The following is a 21,567-nucleotide window of genomic DNA, read 5'->3' as shown; positions in this document are numbered from 1 at the left end:
CGGCGCGGCTCAGGCGGCGGAGCGGGCGGCCGCGGGCGCCGCCGCCTCCTCCTCCATGGCTGTTTACCCGGCTGCATTGTGGGAGTTTGACCTCCGCCGCCGCCAACCGCCGCCTCAGCTTGCGCCGCCGCCGCCGCCGCGCACGCCATGGGAGCCGTGACTGACGGTGAGGCCCGCTCGCTGCCGCTCCGGCCCAATCCCCGGGGCCGCGCGGCCTCCCCGGCCCCCGCCGCCGCCTCCCCCGAGACCCCCGGCCTCCCCTGCCGCTTTCGGGAGCCCCTTGGCCTCCCCGATCGGGCCCCTCGGAGACCCGGGCTTTCCCGGCCGCTTCCCCCGAGCCCTTGGGCCTCTCCTCGGAGCCCCGCGAACTCCGAGGCCCGCTCTCCCGAGGCCGCGCGGGGCGTGGGGAGGGTACGCTGGGAGGATCGTCGAGGGGCCGGGAGCACACGTGGGGGCCCGGGGAGGCCGGCAGCTATGCGCTGGCGGATGGTACCCGGAAGGGGTCCAGGCTGTCGGAGGATGTGGTGAGGGAGCACTGAGTGGGGGTGATGGGGCCCGAGGAGCGGCGAAGGGGAGGAACGGGTGGAGGCCTTGCAGCCGGGGGTCCGGAGGACCTTTGGAGAGCTGAAAGAGAGTGGGAACTCCGGGGATGGGCCGAGAGTTTCGGGCCAAGTCGGAAAGAAGGGAGTCCCGGGACAATAGTACCAGGGGTGTCAGCGCACAGAGGGTGACACCTGGAGGAGTCCTCTGGACGGATTGGGAAGGTCCCCCAGACCATGGGGTGGATTGCACTGAGGCCTGAGAACTAGTCCTGGCTTGGGGGTAGCGAGAGGGAGCTGGGGACAGTATCTAAAAAGAGTAGATGTGGACGGGGTGTCCGGAGGACAGCCAGGGACTGTGCCTGGGGTATTAAGAGGAGCCAGTATAGGGATGGGGCCACCTAGGGTAGATCAGGACACTAGAAGATTCCTTTGTATGTCTTGGGGAGGGTGGTTTGTCTGCTGGAATGGAGTCGGGGGAGAGGCAGGGGCTGGGTTTCGGGAAAGTTGTGAGGACAGTTTAGGAGGTCCCTCCATGTAAGGAGGGGCCCAGGGGGTGGTCTACAGATTGAGAGCAGAAATAGAGTGACACCTTGGGGAAGGTGGACAAGCATGATGGGCAACTGGAGGGAGAATCTAAGAAGGTATCCAGTTAAGGAGTAAGGAAGTCCTTTGACATTTGGGAAGGGGGACCTAGGGGTGCAGGGTCTATTTGAAGAAAGAGTGGCCAGTAACCTTAGATGCCTATAGAGAGGCCATTTCTGAAGAGTGGGAGGTAGACAGAGTTTCCACCTTGAAGGACCAGGCCACTGGGGGGAAGAGTAACAGGCCCAAATTTGTGATCATGATGAGGAGTAATGAAGTGAAGTCTCTTCAAGGTCCAGTTAAAACTTCGCTTCATTCCAGTTTCATTTATTCAGTAGATATTTATCCCACCTGGGCTAGGCCTTGGGCTTAACAGCCCAGAACCAACAGGCAAGACCTTTTCCTCCTCTGAGGTCACAGTCTGGTGGGAAAAACACAGGAGATAATTAGTTTTCACGGTGGCAAACGTTACTACAGAGGAAGTTCAAGGTTCGGAACCGTAGAAGCATGTAACAAAGATTGCTTATCCATTCTCAGAGATCAGAAAGCCTCCCTGAAAAAGTTACTCTTAATCCCGTTTTTTGAAGGATAACTAGATGTAGTTGGATTGGTATGCCAGGTGGAGAACTACTTATGCAAAGGCCACAAAGCATTGGAAGAACTCAAAGATAGTAAGTATTGGCTAGAAGTTAGAAAGTTATGAGCCAGAAATTTTTGAGGGGAGTGGGAAATCATTAAAAGTTTTTTTAGCATTGGTGGGATGTTATCAGATTTGCATCAGAAACAACCACCACACTCTACTATGTGATGAGGGGAAGGGAAAGTGAGGAGTTAAGTGGCCTCTCTCCTTTCTAACATCTATGTAGTATGTTAGTATGTCAAGCATGTTCTAATTATTATCCCCACTTTACAGATGACACTGGGACACAACGAGGTGAAGTAACTTGCCCCAGGTTGCACAGGTAGCAAGTTATAGAGCCTGAGCTCCACATCAAGCAATCTGGCTCAGAGTTCTTCCTCTTCCCCCTTGTGCATCCTGTCCCTCAGCTACAGCTGCCCTGGTCCTAGTGAGAGATGATAGAGGCTGGGACCAAGAGGGACTGCAGAGAAGTAGACAGGTGGGAGAGAAATTTATGAGGTCAAATGTCAGGAGAGCGAATGGATATGAGGGGAAGGGCCAAGGACTATCCCTGGTTTCTGATTGGAAACTTCTCTATTCATTGAAGTAGACAACGGCAGGGGAGAGAGAGGTTTTGTCAGAAGGGAAATGGAGAGGGAAGATTAGTTCTAGTAAATGCACTGATTGCAGTCAAATACTCCCTACATCCAAAGAGGCCATCAGAATCCTCACTCTGCCACTTAAAAGCAGTCTGACCTTGTGCAGGTTAATTAACCTCTTTGAGCCTTACTTTCATTCCTTGTAAATGGGAATAATAATATAGTCTACCTCATAGGCTGGTTTTGAGAATTAGATGCACTAAAAGTTGTGAAGTGCTTTGCACTGCATCTGATACATAGTAATGTTCAGTAAATACTATTAAATGTAAGAGTTGGTTTACTTGCCTCTCCTCCACTTTCCTCTGATGAGGACTGTGCCTTCTCCCTCTATCTGTGCAGGTTGCCACTCCCTGCCTTTTCTGCCTGGTGACCACCCATTTATTCTTCAGGACTCACATCAAATATTCTCTGCTCTTAACCAGTTGATCTTTCAGTAGGTTAACCTATTAACCATATTATCTTATGTATACTTCTGCTCTAGCCCTTAATACTTAATTTACTTATATGGCATATTCCAGAAAATATTTAAAGCAGCTCATTATAATGAGAAAACGTTAAAATAAATGGATGAGGAAACAAGGCCAAAAGAAGATCAAGACTAGTAAAAGCAAGAGGAAGTTAGAAGTGGGGTGATCCTTGTAATCAGGGGGTCAAATCTGTATGTTAATTAAAGGTGCAAGTGACTTGTTTCCCTAGCTGTCCATACCAAGAGGCAGGACCTAGGCCATCCTGTGATATAGTGTTCATGAGAGCAGGAAGGCAACATTAGATACCCAGGACAAGCAGTGGGTTTTTTTGTTTTTTTTTTTAATTTTTTTTTTAATTTAAACACTAAAAAATAAGCTGCTCTTTAGGGTCCTCATAAACAAAAGCCAGTGTCATATCCTTAACCTCTTTCAGCACTGAGGATCATAAACCTGTTTCTTAGTACATGCCTTACTAGGTCAAAGAAGGCTAAATCACAACTTAGAAAGGCATTCCAAAGCAGATAGACCATGTGGTTTAGGTGAAGAGCTCTGCTGGTCTGCCTTACTTCAGAGCAAGGTTTTTGGGCTTTTTTTGTTTTAAGAATTATCTAGACCATAGAGGAAAGGACAAGCCACAACTTCTTTAGGTAATCTCGGTAAACTTGATTTTCTTCAGCTGAGCTTTTGGTAAGACTCAAGCAGGAGTGAGTGATACATAATGTAAATACCTATTGCATGCCTCCCAAGCACAGTGCTGGTTATAACAATAGACTGTATAGAGGAAGACCCGACTCTTACTTGGGGGAGGGAAGCAACAGCATGCAATCAAGTAAGTAAGATAATTTCTGAGAAAGAGCATAATTTGGTTCTGAGAATGAACTAGATGGAATAAGAGAGTAATGGGGGAGGGCTGTGGAGAGTTAGGTTAAAATCAGGTGCTCAGGTGTGACCTCTGATAAGTGATGTTTACGCTAAGACCTGAAGGGGTCCACTGCGTGAAGAGCCAAGGAAAGTATTCCAGATAGAGGCAACAACTAGTGCAAAGGCCTGAGGTGCAGACAAGCTCTGCGCCGTTTAAGGAAGATGGGGAAGGCCACTGGGGCTGGATCCAGGTGGACCAGGACGGGTGGGATGCAAAAGGAGGTCAGAGAAATAAACAGAGCCTTGCAAGCCATGGAAAGGAGATCAGGTTGTCTTCTGTGGGCACTCGGAAGTGATCGGAGGGTTTCAAGCAGAAGAGTTAGTGATACAATACATGTTTTGCATCATTCTGGGTTGCTGTGTAGAGAATGGATTCTAGGAAGGCAAGAATGGAAACAGGGAGGCCAACGAGAAGTACTCCAAGGTGGGCTTGGATTAGGATGATGACATGACAGTGGAGAGGAGTGAGGAGTGGGTGGCCTCCATATTTCTATCATCCTCCTGAAAAGGTCTTGAAGAAGTTCCAATACCTGTCTCTGGAGACTAGAGGAGGGCTGATGTCCTCTTCCAAGTTTGAGTGCCTGGCAAGGTGCTGTGCCTTTGTGTAGTCCTTACATCTGGGTTTGCATATCCAATTGGACTAGGAGCCTTTGGAGGAGAACCTCTTTATTTCCTGTACAAGGACACATTGGTTAATTGGAGGAACTGCCCTCCTCAAAGGGAAGGAGAGAGACGCTATCTTGTTACCTATAGATACTGAACTATAAATATTATCACCAATACCGTTGCCTTTAGATGGACAAGTGGAAGTCCTGGGAAGTTAGTGGCTTACTGTCATATAGCTAGTTATTGGCAAAGCCACTCTCCTCTGTTGCCACCCCAGCATTCTGGCTAACTGGAAAACAGTTTAGATGTTGTTTTTGTTAATTTAAACTATGTTCACAGTTTGTATTTTGTATGTGTTAATTTAAAGGGTGTTAAACAGTGTTAGTACTCTGATAGAAGGTGTTTCAGAAGCACTTTTTTCAGTACAGAGAACATTAGGTGTATATCTTGATATGCCAGAGCCACAGATGGGAGATGAGAAGGGGCGTGGGAGCAGGATGTGGCTGTACACTCCATTTCATAGAGCTTGTTGGTTTTGACAGTGTTTTTTTGTTGCTGTTTATTAAATTAGAAAGTGTCATGCATCGATAATATGCTTGTTAAAACTTGAAATAATGGTTTTTAACATGCCCATGAACAATATGACAGAATAATGGAATGGCACTATGGCTTTTCTAATAATGTAATTGTGTATATATTCCTCTGACTCCAGAGGTGACACTACTCATCTGTAAAAGGAAGACAATAATACATACTTTATAGGGTGTTTTCAAGGATGAAGCGTGATTAACATATGTAAAGCACTTCGAAGTTGAGTGACCATTTAATTGATTGTCCAAACGAGGACACTTTTCAGAGTGAAAGGAAACAAACAAGAGTTATGGTCATCAAATAAAGGAGTGTACAAACGCTAAGTGTCTGCTGCTGCCGCTATTCCAATCTCAATTGCTGATCGAAAGTTAATTAGACATTTGTGGCCAAGGAGTTTGCTTGGCTTTTTGTTTCACTAGTGCCAATGGATTTGACCACTTTTTGCCCTCGTCTGTGGTCCCAGCACAGGGGTTTCTGAAGCAGTTCAAATATAAAACAATACTTCTTTAGCCAAGATAAAAGGTATCTCAAAGCAAGATTGGAGTTTCAACCTTGACTTTATTAGGGCCATACTCTATAAACATTTAAATAAATCTAGAGAAAAACAAAGGCCTTCAACATTCATTTTTTTGCTTTTCTTTTTTTAATGTTTAATTTAATTTTGGTTTATGTAATTTACTTTGGTATCAGCAATTTATTTAGACTGGGCCTAAGTGTCTCCCGAGAGATCCATATTTACATGGAAGAATCAAACCATCTTATTTATTCTTTCCACCTGACTTCTTTGTGTCTTAACATTGTTGGCCTTAAAAGTTGTTTTAATGATTTTAAGCTCCTTGAAAGGAGGAATATATGTAATTCAGCTTAATAACCCATAAGCGATGGTGATCTAGTGATGACTCTTAAGAGGAATCTGCACACACGTTGTTTTTACATGGCCTTAGTCTCTCCTCTAGTTAATAGGTCAAGTCAAGCCAGTTTTCTTTTTTCTTGTTAACACAGCATAGATTTATTAAAGAACACTGATGAGAATTTTTACTTCAAAAAAAGTGAAGAAAAATACCTCAAAATGACCAATAAGCTCTCTATCCAGATAACAACTGTTGATACTGTGAGGAAGACAAATAATACACGTTAGGAAATTCAAGAAGAAATGCACCAAGCGACAAGTGAAAACCTTCCCCTCTTCACCTTCCACTGCTAATCCCACTTCCCAGAGGTAATTAGTGTAAGGTGTTTTTTTGTGTACTCTTCCAGAATGGTTTTTAAATGCCATAAAAGGCAAAAAACACCTCGGGCGTCAAACTCCTGAGTTTGAGTCCCAGCTTTACTCCTTCAAGTAACTTTCAGTGCCTTCATTGGTAAATAGGGGTAATATCCACTTTATAGGGCTTTTGTGAGGATAACTTAGCATATTATAAGCATTATGTATATGTTAGTTGGTGTGCCGGTATGCATGTATAAAGTTTTACACAAACGTTTACGTGCTCTTTTGAACTATACTTCCATAATCAATGATACATCTTTGAGTTCTTTTGGAGCTTTTTCTACCTTATTTTGTGATATTCTGTTATATATATTTTTTAATTAAACCCCTTGTAAACATTTTTATTTTCTGTTTTTTACTCTTACAAATAGTATGACTGGAGATATATGCATAGTTGTCTTTGTACACTTGTGGGAATCATTTCTAGAAGACAGGTCAAGGGTATATGTATTCTTAATTAAAATACATATTGCCTCATTGGTTTCCTAGTAGCTAGCTGTTTTTTCCTGTGTAATCTTATCTCGTTATCCCTTCCTGTGGTTTTCAGTTTGGATCCAGAGTGTTTAGGAACCCCAAGAAAAAGCCAGTCAGTGGTGTGCTTGTGTGCCTGCAGAATTTCTTGCTAAACTGCCTTCAGAAAGGAAATGCTTATCCTCACTGTTAGATCACAGAATTGCTATTTCTTGAAAGCAGGTGAGATCGGGAGCTGTGCGGTCTAGCAGATCGGCAGGCACGCTTGGCGGTAGCTTAGCCCTAGGAGGAAGTTACATAACAGGCTCTTATCACTGGTTGTCAAGCCTTGACATGTCCCTAAAGTAAGTGTTTTGGAACTTGGCCCACCATTATCTTCCAAATTGTTCTTCTCTCTCCTTTTTTCAGTATTTGCTCCAAGAGGGTATGAAAACTTGTTTTGTAATCAAGGTTTCAATAGCCACTTTGAGGGAATAACAATTAGGGGTTTTGAAAGCCGTGTTAGTCTGGGTTTAGGAGAGATTGTCCTTTCCACACTAAAATGAGAAAATTCCTAAGATGTTTGTGTCATCCATCCAGAGGCTTGGAAATGGAGAGTTGGTTTAGTGACTGTAAAGCAGTCATTTCTTCCAGCCTGTTTATGGAAAATCGGGCATTAAAATCTAACCCTTTGAAAGGACTTCTTGACATATTTCTTCTAGGTAGAAAGTGGCATATAAGACAGGAAAGGGTCTAAAATACATCCCAGTTTTTTGAGTAAATATTTGCTTGTTGCCATGCATGTGTCATAACTGATTTGAAAATGAGTTTTGAATGGCAGACATTTTGTAGATATAATTATGGCACACATACAACTGAATCCAGTAGGAAATCTTCCTACGAGCCTAAAATTAGGTGGAAAACCACCACTCTCAGAGCAGATGTTAGGTATTTTGGTTTCAAGGCTTTTCCCAGATGGTTTTGATCCTCGTGGTCAGTTAAGAAAGTAATTGGGACAACTGAGGAATGATGTTGATAACATCACTGAAATAGTTTCTAAGCCATCTTCACCATTTTTACAGGTGGGCCAAGGCCCGCCAGGATTAATATTAGCATCCAGATTGCTTACAGAGAGTTTCAGCATGATAACAATTTATGAAGTCAATGTATATAGTAAACAGAACATGTTTAGGTGTGTTCAATCTAGAGCTAATTGAGGAGGTACCATTAAAAATAACAATGCTGGTATCATACACGCTGGGAACTGTCAGCAGCTGGCCATCTTTAAATTTAAAAAGAACAGAGGCTGTTTTCAAACTGGCAACTTACCCTTTGGTTTTACTTTGTTGCTGTTGGAGCTGTGCTCTGTACTTTATGTATGTTATTTCAATCATACTCATCCCCAGAGAATTTCCTAGGCAGCAACTGCCTATGCAGTTTAAGCTAGAAATATCATGACCTTACAGTACAAAGCTTGAGACAAGCATATTTGTGAGAAATCATAACTGGACAAAACTTTGTATGCCTAATATATATCTACATGGGTATATAGATGTATCTATAGATGTATCTCCAACATACACTCACTTTCTAACATTAAATTGTGAATTAAATTTAGCATGAAGATAAGAATAACTTTTTTTTCCTTTTTTTCTTTCCTACAATGAACAGGCATCATGCTCCTCTGTACACTTTTATTTCCATAAAGTTTCACAGCAGTCCTATGAAGTGGATAGTTTTATTCCCATTTTTAGAGGTGAAGTTAAAAGTTGGTCACAAACACAAAGTAAACACTGTGGACTAACCAGAACGTTGGACCCAGGTTTTGACTTCTGGCCCAGGGTCTGGCTGTGAAGAAATGCTCTGTAGACAAAAGAGGGATAGGACTGACGTAGGAGAAAGATCCGTGAATGCCTGGACAGCGAATCCCCCCCCTCACCAGAACTCATCAGACTGCACTTCTCCTTGTGCTGTGTCGGCCAGTGTTGGCCCTGGCCCCTGCCTTTCGTAATTTGCCTTCCGGGACCTGCGATTCTAATCTCTGCTTTAATTCATGGCATTTTAGCTCCTACTGCCTATGCTTTGGTAGCCTCCTAGGTGCTTCACAGCTGCGTTCCATTTTGTACACTCTGCCCTCAACTTGATCCTCCTAGAAAGTCCAGCCATGAATCTTCAGCAACTCCAACTTGTTGCCTTCCAGGAAGGTCCAAGTCTACCAGGATGGCATTTACTAGTGTGGACTCCCATAATCTGACCTCTAACTGCCTTTATGAACTTGGGTCTCGATGATGATATCTGTCTTCACACACATCCAGCCTCCCTATTGTCCTAGAGTACTCACAGCCAGATCCAGCCTTGCATTCCACACCTCTGCCTTAGCTCACAGCTTTCTCCCTGCCTGCTGGGGGTGGGGATGGGGAGTAGGGAAACAACTTTAGCTTGCTTTCTTTGTTTCTAACACTTCTATTGAGGTATAATTGATACACAAAGAACTACGCGTATTGTGTACAATTTGATGCGTTTGGGCATATACAAACACCTATGATACCATCACCACAATTATAGCTTGCTTTCTTTTTCAAACAACAGCTAACAGATTTTGAGTACCTATATGGTTCAAAAATCAAATAATATAAAAAAATATTTCCCCATCTTCCAGCCTGTCCTCCAGCTCCCCAACTGATACTGCCCCAATTCCTTGGTAACCCCTATTATTAGCTTCTTGTATAGCATTCCAAGATATCTATGTGAATATAAACACGTGAATATATATTCTTATTTCCCCCCATTTTTATATGAAAAGAAGCATGCCATAAATATGATTCTTCACCTTACACTTTTAACAAGTTGTATTAAGTGGTCTCTCTCTCTCCCAGTACACAGATGTTTCCTCATTCTTTGTTTTTTATCGCTTCTTAGTATTCCATCATATTCTTATGTCGAAATTTATCTAACCCCCTGTTGATGAACATGTCATATTGCATATAGGCAAGTATATCTAGGATTTTTGGGTCAAAGAGGCCATATTATTTGAAATTTCGATAGATACTGTTAAAATGCCTTTTGGCTTTTTTGACTGATGGTTTTCAAGTATCAAAAGAGCAGCTCAAAATCCTCTTTCCCTGTTCCCCCCAAGCTAAAGGAAGCTCTCCTCTTAATCTCCTGCTGTGTGTGTCACTCATTTAACAATCCCAGCTTCCTCTGTGTGTGTGTGTGTGTGTGTATTCATATGGGTGTTACTTCTCCAACTAGAGTGAAGGAGCTCAGGTCTTTGCTTCATGTCCTCAGAACTTAGTCCGGTACCTACGGACACATCTGCTCATTGATCAAATATTTGTGTCTTTTGTACAAGAAGGGAAATCTCTGCTATGGACCTGAAAATAAGATGGTTGCTGCTAGTCCTTGTTAGTGTTTTATTGAGACAAACTCTTTGGAGGGCAGATGGTCCCAGGCAGGCACCACAAATCCAATTTAAAAATCTTTATTGAGCATCAGAAATGTAAAGACACAGTGTGAGAGGCTGGAGAGCAAACAGAATGAGCAAGACATAGGGTGGGCCCTGACAAACCTTTTTCCCAAGTTTATTTGGCCTGTACAATGCTTTAAACATTTTTCAAAATTTTCTGTAATTATGGGCTTCCCTGGTGGCGCAGTGGTTGAGAATCTGCCTGCCAATGCAGGGGACGCGGGTTCGTGCCCCGGTCCGGGAAGATCCCACATGCCGCGGAACGGCTGGGCCCGTGAGCCATGGCCGCTGAGCCTGCGCGTGTGCTCCGCAACGGGAGAGGCCACAACAGTGAGAGGCCCGCGTATCGCAAAAAAAAAAAAAAAAAAAAATTCTGTAATTAGGATATTACATACATATATAAAAAGTGCTCAGATCTTAAGTATACAGCTGACAAGATCACAAAATGTATTTGAAACATTTTTAGTTAGTCACCAAACTTTACAAATCTCTTGAAGAGCCAGCTTTGGTAATAGCTTACCCTTTTAGGTACTTACTCCTCAATTTCCTTACTCCCTATTCCCTGAATTCATTTACATTTGAAATCCCTGGTCCTCAATAAAGTAGGGTGCCTGGGTATCTGAGAGGAAGATGGGGTTTCTTGGGGGCTTGGAAGATTAGAGATAAGGAGATCAAAAAGAAACTAAAGAGCCTCAATTGACCACTGGATTGCTCACCCACTGAATGTTTACTTTTAACAAAGTTAAAACATTTGTGATTTTAGAAAATCAATTTCATTTTCTGCATTTTAATCTCTTCAGGGACTGTGTTTTGTCCTTAGTCTCCTCAAATAACATTGTTGGTGGTTAAATACGGAAAGCATTAGTTTATATTTTAAAGTGTAAAATTAAAACACTTGATGAATCTGTAGCCTGAGGCATCTGTCAAAGCCGTGACTCTGAGAACAATACCTAATTCTAAAAATGTTTATCTGATGTCACAGAATAGATTTTAAAACTGGAGCCATCTGCCTTCCAAAGTTTATCTCTGTTGCACCTGCGCTCAGAAATACTTCTGCCTACACACAGGAACTATTGTTTAAAGATTTTTCTGTATTCATCCTGCAGGTTCTCCAGGAATTATTCACACTTTAAAAATTATTTTTTTTAGATTCACGCACATGGTAAGAAAACAAATCCTACAAAGTCATATAAAAATTAAATCCCTTCTCATCCTATATCTGTAATCCCTCTCACCAGAAACAGCCACTGTTACCAGTTTCTTGTGGATTCTTCCAAAGATATTCTCTGAATACACAAACATATATGTGATGGGCGCACATATACACACATGGCCTCCTCCTTTTCTACACAAATGGCAGCAAACTGTTTCTCTGCACCTGTTTTGTTTTCATTTTATTTAACATATCTAAGGAGATTTTTTTGATATCAGTATATACATCCACACTATTCTTTTGGCTGCATATTATTACATTTAATGAATGTTTCATAATTTACCCAGTCTCTTACTGGTGAATGTTTAGGTTTGCAATCTTTCTACCACAAGCAGCACTGTTAAGAATGTCCCTTTACATTTATCTTTGTGCATGGGTGCACATGTATCTATAGGATGAATTCCTAGAACTGGAATAATGGGGTCAGAAAGGTATGTGCGTTTTGAATATTGTATTATTGGCCAGCTGCCCTGCAAAGAGTGTACCAGTTTGCATTCCATCAGTGTGCGTAAGTGCGATTTCTCAACACCTTTGCCATCACTGATTATCAGGTCTTTGATCTTTGCCAATATGATAGATTAAAGTGATACCTTATTGTGGTTTCAATTTGCGTTTCTCTTGTTATGATCCAGCACTATCTTGTCCAGGAAGAACACTAGGTCAGGGCTGCCAGGCAGACCCTTTGGGGCCCCACCTGTTACTCATCATTATCATCTGCACTGCTTTTCTATTCCTTTTTCTCTTTTTTCTTTTCCTTGGAACAAAAGTGAGACAGACTTATTAAAAAAAAAGTCCTCATGGGGAAAGAAACATTATAGATATAATAACTAAATTACACTTTTTTGGGGACTTCCCTGGTGGTGCAGTGGTTAAGAATCTGCCTGCCAATGCAGGGGACATGGGTTCAGAGCCCTGGACCGGGAAGATCCCACATGCCACCGAGCACCTAAGCCCGTGCGCAACAACTACTGAGCCTGCGCTCTATAGCCCGTGAGCCACAACTACTGAGCCCGTGTGCCATAAGTACTGAAGCCCGCACGCCTAGAGCCTGTGCTCTGCAGCAAGAGAAGCCACCGCAATGAGAAGCTCGCGCGCCGCAACCAAGAGTAGCCCGCGCTCGCCACAGCTAGAGAAAGCCCTTGGGCAGCAACGAGAAGACCCAACGCAGCCAAAAATGAATAAATAAATTTATTTTTAAAATTACACTTAAAAAAAAAAACAGGGCTTTCCTGGTGGCGCAGTGGTTGAGAGTCCTCCTGCCGATGCAGGGGACACGGGTTCGTGCCCAGGTCCGGGATGATCCCACGTGCCGCGGAGCGGCCGGGCCCATGAGCCATGGCCGCTGAGCCTGCTCGTCCAGAGCCTGTGCTCCGCAACGGGAGAGGCCCCAACACTGAGAGGCCCGCGTACCGCAAAAAAACCAAACAAAAAAAACCTATTCCTTTTTCTCTGACCCATCTCATTCTCTTTTCCTATTCTGCCACTACATCTTTTAAATCTTTTCTCTGTTTTCCTTTTACCAGTACCTCACACTAGTCAGAGACATGAATGCTTTAGACTTCCTTCTGTCTGAACAGGATTTTCAAAAAAAAGTTCTCCGAGAATTATTGGTTTATTTCCCTGGTAGTACCCGAAAATTATTTCTACTCAACAATCCGGTAGTAGAATGCCAGTTCTGTGAGGGCAAGGCTTTTTTCTGCTATAATCCTAGCCCCTAAAACAGTGCCTGACACGAACACTTAATAACTTTCCATATATATATATATATATATATATGATAGTAAAACCTAACAAAATTTAACAATTTTAAATGTACAGTGGCATTAAGTACATTTACATTTCAATAATTTTCTTTTGGATTAATGAATAAGTAATGGTATTGGTTATTTTCCCCGAAAGTTAACAAGAGCCAGACAGTCATTTTAATTCACATTGTTCTTTCCTCCAGACGAAGTCATACGGAAGCGTCTCCTAATTGATGGAGATGGTGCTGGAGATGATCGGAGAATTAATCTGCTAGTGAAAAGTTTCATTAAATGGTGCAACTCTGGATCCCAGGAAGAGGGGTATTTCATTTTGCTGTTGTTTCTATACTAATGTCCTGGTGTGATTTTTTTTTAGACCATATATACAGTCCTGTTAATATTTCAGATTTTCACTCACCTTAAATGTCCAATGGAGTCAACTCTGTTAATCCAGAGTAGACTTTTCTGGCCTTCTCTTCAGAGGTCTGCTTTATGTTTTATTAAAATGTGCAGAACGGGCTTCCCTGGTGGCACAGTGGCTGAGAGTCCGCCTGCCGATGCAGGGGACACGGGTTCGTGCCCCAGTCCGGGAAGATCCCACATGCCGTGGAGAGGCTAGGCCCGTGAGCCATGGCTGCTGAGCCTGTGCATCCGGAGCCTGTGCTCCGCAGCAGGAGAGGCCACAACCGTGAGAGGCCCGCGTACTGAAAAAAAAAAAAAAAAAAAAAAAAAAGTGCAGAAGGCATAGTGGTAAGAAATGAAGGTGAAATTCAGACTCATTACTTTGGTCACTTTTAAAAGCAGATGAGTGTTTAGTAAGAAAATATCTAAATGAAATTTTCTTTTTTTAACATACTAATAAAAGTTGCTGCAAGGTTTTATATTTTTGATAATTTTTTAACTTAAATTTTTTTCATCATTTGAACTAGCTTTTCACATAAATAATTGTATAGAGTGAAAAAATTATGAGAACAGAATTGTGAAGATAAAAACCATCTTAAAACATTTTAAAAAGGATTTTAAACAAAATTCAACAAATAGTTGTTTGAATTAAGCTTATATTGCTAAGATCTACAGTCCCGTCTTTGCATTTGTAACTGATACAGTTTATATATTCAACTAAACCACATTTGGAAAAAGAAAACATAAGGGACAGATATTCTAATTTTTTTTTAAATAAAGAAAATTATTCTCTCAGAACTTGGTATAATTTACTTGGCAAATCTATGCCTGCATTATAATACTTCAACTGGAAGTCCACAAAAATCTTTTCTCTTTTTCTCTCTTTTTTTTGTTAGATACAGCCAGTACCAACGTATGCTGAGCACACTGTCCCAATGTGAATTTTCAATGGGCAAAACTTTGCTGGTATATGATATGAATCTCAGAGAAATGGAAAATTACGAAAAAATTTACAAAGAAATAGGTAAGGAAGATTAATTGTTTCTATCTGTAATTGTAATTTTTATGGTCTAAGGGAAATAATATCTGCTAACATTTTTCTTTGGTTAGTGGTAAAATAATAACAATAACAACATTAATTGAAAGAATGTTTTCTAAAATGATATGTAATACTTTGAGTTACAGCTATTTTTTTAAATGCCAGCATCTATTTTATTAGCAATGAAACTTAATTTAAAAACATATTTTAAAATTAAAAATGGGTGGAGATTATACATGTTGTTATAACTATCTTTAAAAAAAATAACCTTTTATATAGAATGTAGCATTGCTGGAGCACATGAAAAAATTGCTGAGTGCAAAAAGCAAATTCTTCAAGCAAAACGAATACGAAAAAATCGCCAAGGTAAGGGTTTTGTGGGATTTAGTGTGCAAATACTTTCTTACTGACTAGTATTTTCATGCAGTTTTTAACATTGTGAGGGAAAACCTTCAGCTAGAATCAACCTGAATTATAAAAAAGAATTACGAGTCAAACTTAATTCTTTAAAACTATATTATTCTTTAAAATAGCAGAGAAGGAAGGTAATGCTGAAAAAAATTTTTGTTGTTGTTGGACTGTATTGATTAAACAAGTATTTCTTTTATTTTATTTTTTTTACTGTACTCAGATCCCTTTGCTTAAATAGTGTTACGGTTAATGAGCAAAGGTAATTTATTTAGGGTTTTGTTTGTGGTTATTTTGTTTGTTTAATGGAACTACTTTCAAAAAACAGAAAAGAATTTAAGCCCGTGAATTTTTTTTTATATATAAATTTATTTATTGCTGCATTGGGTCTTTGCTGCTGCGCCTGGGCTTCTCCTTGCGGTGGCTTCTCTTGTTGCGGAGCACGGGCTCTAGGCACACGGGGGTTGTGGTGCACCACGGCATGTGGGATCTTCCCGGACCAGGGCTCGAACCCGTGTCTTCTACATTGGCAGGCGGATTCGTAACCACTGTGCCACTATTAAGCACAATGCAAGCAAACATTTACAAGCTGCCTAAATTTCTAATAAGAGGATAAAGCTTAGCTTTGTTCTGATCTCTTGTTTTTATTTAGCGTCTGTCTTATTTTAGTCTATAACAACTATTTCAAAATAATTTTAATGGCAGGGGCATTGTTCCTCCTATAATGTAAATTGAAAGAAAGATAAAAAATATAATGTGTAGTCACAATTGTGACATATAAATGCAAAACTAGAAGGATATCAGGCTTCCCTCGTGGCGCAGTGGTTGAGAGTCTGCCAGCCGATGCAGGGGACACGGTTTGTGCCCTGGTCCAGGAAGATCCCACATGCCGCGGAGCGGCTAGGCCCGTGGGCCATGGCTTCTGAGCCTGCGCGTCTGGAGCCTGTGCTCCGCAACGGGAGAAGCCACAACAGTTGAGAGGCCCGCGTACCGCAAAAAAGAAAACTAGAAGGATATAGAAAATGTTAATGGTTATTTTGGAGTTGTGGGGGTTTTATGACTTAGGGTTCTTTTGTGGGTTTTTTTCTTTTTTTTATACTGTAATCCAAAAAATTTTTTATTAAAAATCACACTTATGGACTTCCCTGGTGGCGCAGTGGTTGAGAGTCCGCCTGCCAATGCAGAGGACACGGGTTCGTGTCCGGGTCTGGGAAGATCCCACATGCCGCGGAGCGGCTGGGCCCATGAGCCATGGCCGCTGAGCCTGCGCGTCCGGAGCCTGTGTTCCGCAAAGGGAGAGGCCACAACAGTGAGAGGCTCGTGTACCGCAAAAAAAAAAAAAAAAAAAAAAAAAAAAAAAATCACACTTACATCACACTTACATCGAATTAATACACTGATTGCCAAAACAATGAATTTTACTTTTTTTTTGCATTTTTTAAGTTTGTTTTTTCTTTAACATCTTTATTGGAGTATAATTGCTTTATAATGGTGTGTTAGTTTCTGCTTTATAACCCAGTGAATCAGCTATACATATACATATATCCCCATATCTCCTCCAACTTGCATCTGCCTCCCGCCCTCCCTATCCCACCCCTCTAGGTAGTCACAAAGCAGCGAGCTGATCTCCCTGTGCTATGTGGCTGTTTCCCACTAGCTATGTATTTTACATTTGGTAGTGTATATATGTCCATGCCAGTCTCTCACTTCGTCCCAGCTTACCCTTCCCCCTCCCCGTGTCCTTGAATCCATTCTCTACGTCTGCCTCTTTATTCCTGTCCTGACCCTAGGTTTTTCAGAACCTTTTTTTTTTAGATTCCATATATATGTGCTAGCATACGGTATTTGTTTTTCTCTTTCTTACTTCACTCTGTATGACACACTCTAGGGCCATCCACCTCACTACACCTCACTGCTACTCTAGGGCCATCCACCTCACTAGAAATAACTCAATTTTATTTCTTTTTATGGCTGAGTAATATTCCATATGTGCCACATCTTCTTCATCCATTCATCTGTCGATGGACACTTAGGTTGCTTCCATATCCTGGCTACTGTAAATAGAGCTGCAATGAACATTGTGGTACATGACTCTTTTTTTTTTGGCTGTGTTGGGTCTTCGTTTCTGTGCGAGGGCTTTCTCTAGTTGCGGCAAGCGGGGGCCACTCTTCATTGCGGTGCGTGGGCCTCTCACTATTGTGGCCTCTCCTGCTGCAGAACACAGGCTTCCAGATGCGCAGGCTCAGCAGCTGTGGCTCATGGGCCCAGTTGCTCCACGGCACATGGGATCTTCCCAGACCAGGGCTCGAACCCATGTCCCCTGCATTGGCAGGCAGATTTTCAACCACTGCGCCACCAGGGAAGCCCTGTGGTACATGACTCTTGAATTTTACTTTTTAATGAGCCAATTAAGATGATATTTAATTCCTAATTCCTTATTTTTATTTATTTATTTTTGCGGTATACGGGCCTCTCACTGTTGTGGCCTCTCCCGTTGCGGAGCACAGGCCCCGGACGCGCAGGCTCAGCGGCCATGGCTCACGGGCCCAACCGCTCCGCGGCATGTGGGATCTTCCCGGACCGGGGCACGAACCCATGTCCCCTGCATCGGCAGGCGGACTCTCAACCACTGTGCCACCAGGGAAGCTCCTAATTCCTTATTTTTAAAAGGTGTTTTTTGAATTCAGTCTAAAATGCATGTGGTCAGGTTGCAGTGGCCAATTTAGAGTAGGATATACCAACTTACTTAAGAATTAATGTCAATTTACAGTATTTTTATTGATTAAAGAGACTTTTAAATAAATGTGCCACATATCATTTCATAGGAAAACTTAACAGGAGATACATGACTTATCTTGGAGTTCTCAGTGGAGCAGAAACAAAGTTCCTGAACTATAAATCATTTCTAAGTTTATGAGATCTTTACCTTTGAAATGAGTGAGAAGTATAATTTTCTGTTGTCTAAGATCTGAAATTAATGGTAGGAGATAGATACATAGATATATACACCTTGCTGATCTTCTATTTGATGGGCAAATAGGGAATAAGATCCTCTTCAGAATCAGTTCACTTGATGATCAATGACTTAAGTTCACTTACGTTTATGCTAGCCTCTTGTATTCTGCCCAGGCATAGGTAAATGGAAAAACAGTGGAGGTAAAATCCTTGTTTGGAATACTTCTGAAGTCATGTATCCTTGAAATTATAATTGAATCAAGAGAAACTGACGATACTCTGTCCATCCTTCAGTGTTTCCACTTCTTTATGTACTAAGAAAGTGATTAGGAGAGCTCTGTGATGTTAGACATTTTGGTTTGATAACAAGGTTCAAAAAACCTTATTTTAGTAAACATTTTTATATCTTTCAGAATATGATGCATTGGCAAAAGTGATCCAGCGTCATCCAGACAGGCATGAGACATTAAAGTAAGTTCAGAGTTTTACTCTGAAAGGAACTAATCTTTATCCATAAATGTTTACATACTAGGCTATGCATTCCATTTTTGTGGGAGTACATCATCAAAAGGAGGAGCCCGATCTTCAATAAAAAGAATTAACTAGATAAACACTTTTTAAACACAGATCTCAAAAACAATTAGTGAAAGAAAAACAGAAGACATATACAATGAATTTTAAATTATTCCTAAGTTTCGGAAATACATACAGAATAATAACCATTTATAAAAGTTAGGGCCCCCCAAGTATTATATACTTATACTGTATGTTATTTAGAGATACAAATATGTGTATAAAAAAGGATTAGAATGATATAGTGATTACCTGAATGGGGAGTAGAGGAGGAGAAAAAGGCCTGGTTCAGAGGACTGGGGGTAAAGTTCAAAGGGTATTTCAAGTTAACCTGCAATTTACCAAAAAAAAAAAAAAAAAAAAAAAGACTTGAAATAATTATGACAAAATGTTAAAAGTTACCAACTCTTGGGGTTTGATATCCTATTATCAAGTTTTTCTATACTTTAAAAGTTATCTAAAATTTAATTTTAATGAAAATTAGTGCATATTTAGAAGAAATCACCCTTAGTTTTAAAAGTCTCATCATAATGGAGTATTATAACTCCTTATCTTTTATTTTTTAAATAAATACTATTTACTAACTAAAAAGTTAGATATTAATTATGAATTCTCTTCCCCCAATTAGCAAAATATAACACTATTTTATTTTTTTCAGGGAACTAGAGGCTCTGGGAAAAGAATTAGAGCATCTTTCACATATTAAAGAAAGTGTTGAAGATAAGGTATTTGCATGTGATATATGTTAGCCTTTGTGTTCTGTATAGGTTTATAGATCAATGTGTATTAATTTTTTTTCTTATTAACACAGCTAGAATTGAGAAGGAAACAGTTTCACGTTCTTCTTAGTACCATCCACGAACTTCAGCAAACACTGGAAAGTAAGTAACAAGAGTCAGAAAATCAATGTCTATGAAGATTTTTAAGTGATCAGAGGCATGTCTTCTAAAATAGAGAGTGCACCTTCAGTTTCAGAACAGGAGTGTAGCTGGATGACATTAGAAGGTACTCATGTTGTTCATCTTTCTGATTATATGCAGAAAAGCCTGAATATGTACGATTTGAATACCTGTCTAGTGGTTTGTAAATTAAGAGAAATTTAAGCATGATAGACTTGGAATTGTTCTTGGTTTACTGTAGTATATTGCTATAAAGTAACAATTCAGGACCCAGGCAGGCAATAAGTGAATGAAATAATCAATGCATAAACACATTTGCATTCTCAATGAACTAGGTGCTTTGGGGACCTGGGGACTTGCTCTTTGTATTGACTAAAGCCAAGTTTTATGTAACCTGATCTTCTGATTGTTTGCAAAAAAGCCTAAGACCTAGATTGTTTTTTTTTTAGCTGAAGTCTATCACATAAAATTTGCATTTTGATTCAACTACTAACAACAACCAAAACAAGACTTTTAAAACCAAACCCACTTGTGTGGGTCAATTACAGTCATAGGCTGCCATTTTGCCATTTTTGGTTTAAATATATTCGCTAATAAAGGATGAAAGTGTTTTCATGTATTCATTAAACATATAATTTAAGCAAATTTGATTAAAGTTTTATGTTTCTTTCTCAATTGCAGATGATGAAAAGCTCTCAGAGGTAGAAGAAGCTCAAGAAACAAGCATGGAAACTGATCCTAAACCATAGACCAGCTAATCACTCACCATTCCCAAGAATATTGAAGTAGCAACATGATCTTAGTGTGTTCAAAATTGGTTGTGCTCTTGAGACATATAAAGTTTTGGTAGTGAACTACGTTGCTGTTAAATTTCAATTCACAGTTCATTCACATTTCTTCACACAAAGGGAGATGACTTCATTATATATTTGTTTTAATTGAAATGCCTTTTTTTTTTTTTTTTTTTTTTGCGGTACGTGGGCCTCTCACTGTTGTGGCCTCTCCCGTTGCGGAGCACAGGCTCCAGATGCGCAGGCCCAGCGGCCATGGCTCACAGGCCCAGCCGCTCCACGGCATGTGGGATCTTCCTGGACTGGGGCACGAACCCGTGTCCCCTACATCATCAGGCGGACTCTCAACCACTGCGCCACCAGGGAAGCCCTGAAATGCCTTTCTTATACTTAAAAGATAGGAAGCAACATGCAAAAATGTTTAATGAAATATTTTCAAGCCAGATATGTTAGTGCTCATTGGTATTCTAGGTAATTTTTAACTGGTAACATTGATTTGCTCACAAAATAAGTGGAAGATAGTGAGAAGGTGGCATTTCTAGGATGTACCTGAGAAAATTAGTTGATTTCTGGAAATCGTTACCACTTTTGAAAATGAGGTCCATGAATAGGCTCTCAGGAGGGCTGTGAACTTGTGAAATTATGTACAAAATGTTTGTGGTGTATGCTTATTGTGGGAGAGGTTCCATGATATTAAGAATCACTGATATCAGAGGTAATTACAAGATGCAAAGTAAATCAATATGCAAAACTTTCTAGATCTCTGTCCTTAATACTTGAGCAATGTGGTTGTTAAATGTTTTGTTGAAATGTTTTCTCTCTATCGTTTTGTTCTGTAGGAGTCATTTTCAAGAGTCGTGCAAAAAGGATTTCATGATCTTTTTAAAAAATTAAGCCAGGTCTGAATCACTTACAATTGTCTTAAGTATTGAATTACATGGCTAATACTTGTTAGGGTCTATACTTATCCATTTATTTTAGTGCAGAAACATGGCATTTTGCATGAATCATACCTTAATAATGCTACATTTTTGTAATTTTGATACAAACTCGTATCTTTAAAAACGAAAGTTTAAAGTTAGCTCAATAGTAGACACAGTGAAAGTGTCAAAATACTTTTAAGTGCTTCCTCTAATTTCATCTGGCAAATTTCATGGGAGAAATTTCTTTGCAGAATTGCTATGCCCTGATAAATATTTCTATTTTCCATTATTAGTAAGAATTATGAAGCAAAAATTTGCTTATATTGACTCAGAATTAAAAATGAATTTTTCCCAAAGGATCTTTTTTTAAGGACTGCTGGGCAGAATATTTTTACCACCCACCCCACCCCCCTTAACCCTCCCCCCACCCCGCTGCCACCACTGATTAA

General features: G+C 40.7%; 1 protein-coding gene across 1 annotated transcript; it reads left to right on the top strand.

Moving 5' to 3' along the window:
- Positions 1 to 9: 9 nt before the first annotated feature.
- Positions 10 to 21,467, top strand: THOC7 (THO complex subunit 7). The gene is made up of 8 exons (XM_060022841.2): positions 10 to 166; positions 13,332 to 13,449; positions 14,427 to 14,554; positions 14,849 to 14,935; positions 18,346 to 18,403; positions 19,164 to 19,230; positions 19,317 to 19,386; positions 20,086 to 21,467. The coding sequence occupies exons 1-8, from the start codon at positions 148 to 150 to the stop codon at positions 20,151 to 20,153; spliced, it is 615 nt and encodes a 204-aa protein (XP_059878824.1). The 5' UTR covers positions 10 to 147; the 3' UTR covers positions 20,154 to 21,467.
- Positions 21,468 to 21,567: the final 100 nt, after the last annotated feature.

The sequence above is a fragment of the Delphinus delphis genome, chromosome 10 (genome assembly GCF_949987515.2).
Source record: "Delphinus delphis chromosome 10, mDelDel1.2, whole genome shotgun sequence".
Taxonomy (NCBI): Eukaryota; Metazoa; Chordata; class Mammalia; order Artiodactyla; family Delphinidae; genus Delphinus; species Delphinus delphis.
This window is presented reverse-complemented; position numbering and strand designations above follow the sequence as displayed.

Bases quoted from the DNA above. Each gene is read 5' to 3' on its own strand.
- THOC7 (XM_060022841.2), top strand. The intron at 14,936-18,345 runs GTAAGGGTTTTG...TATATCTTTCAG, and splicing joins AATACGAAAAAATCGCCAAG to AATATGATGCATTGGCAAAA. The intron at 19,231-19,316 runs GTATTTGCATGT...TTATTAACACAG, and splicing joins AAGAAAGTGTTGAAGATAAG to CTAGAATTGAGAAGGAAACA.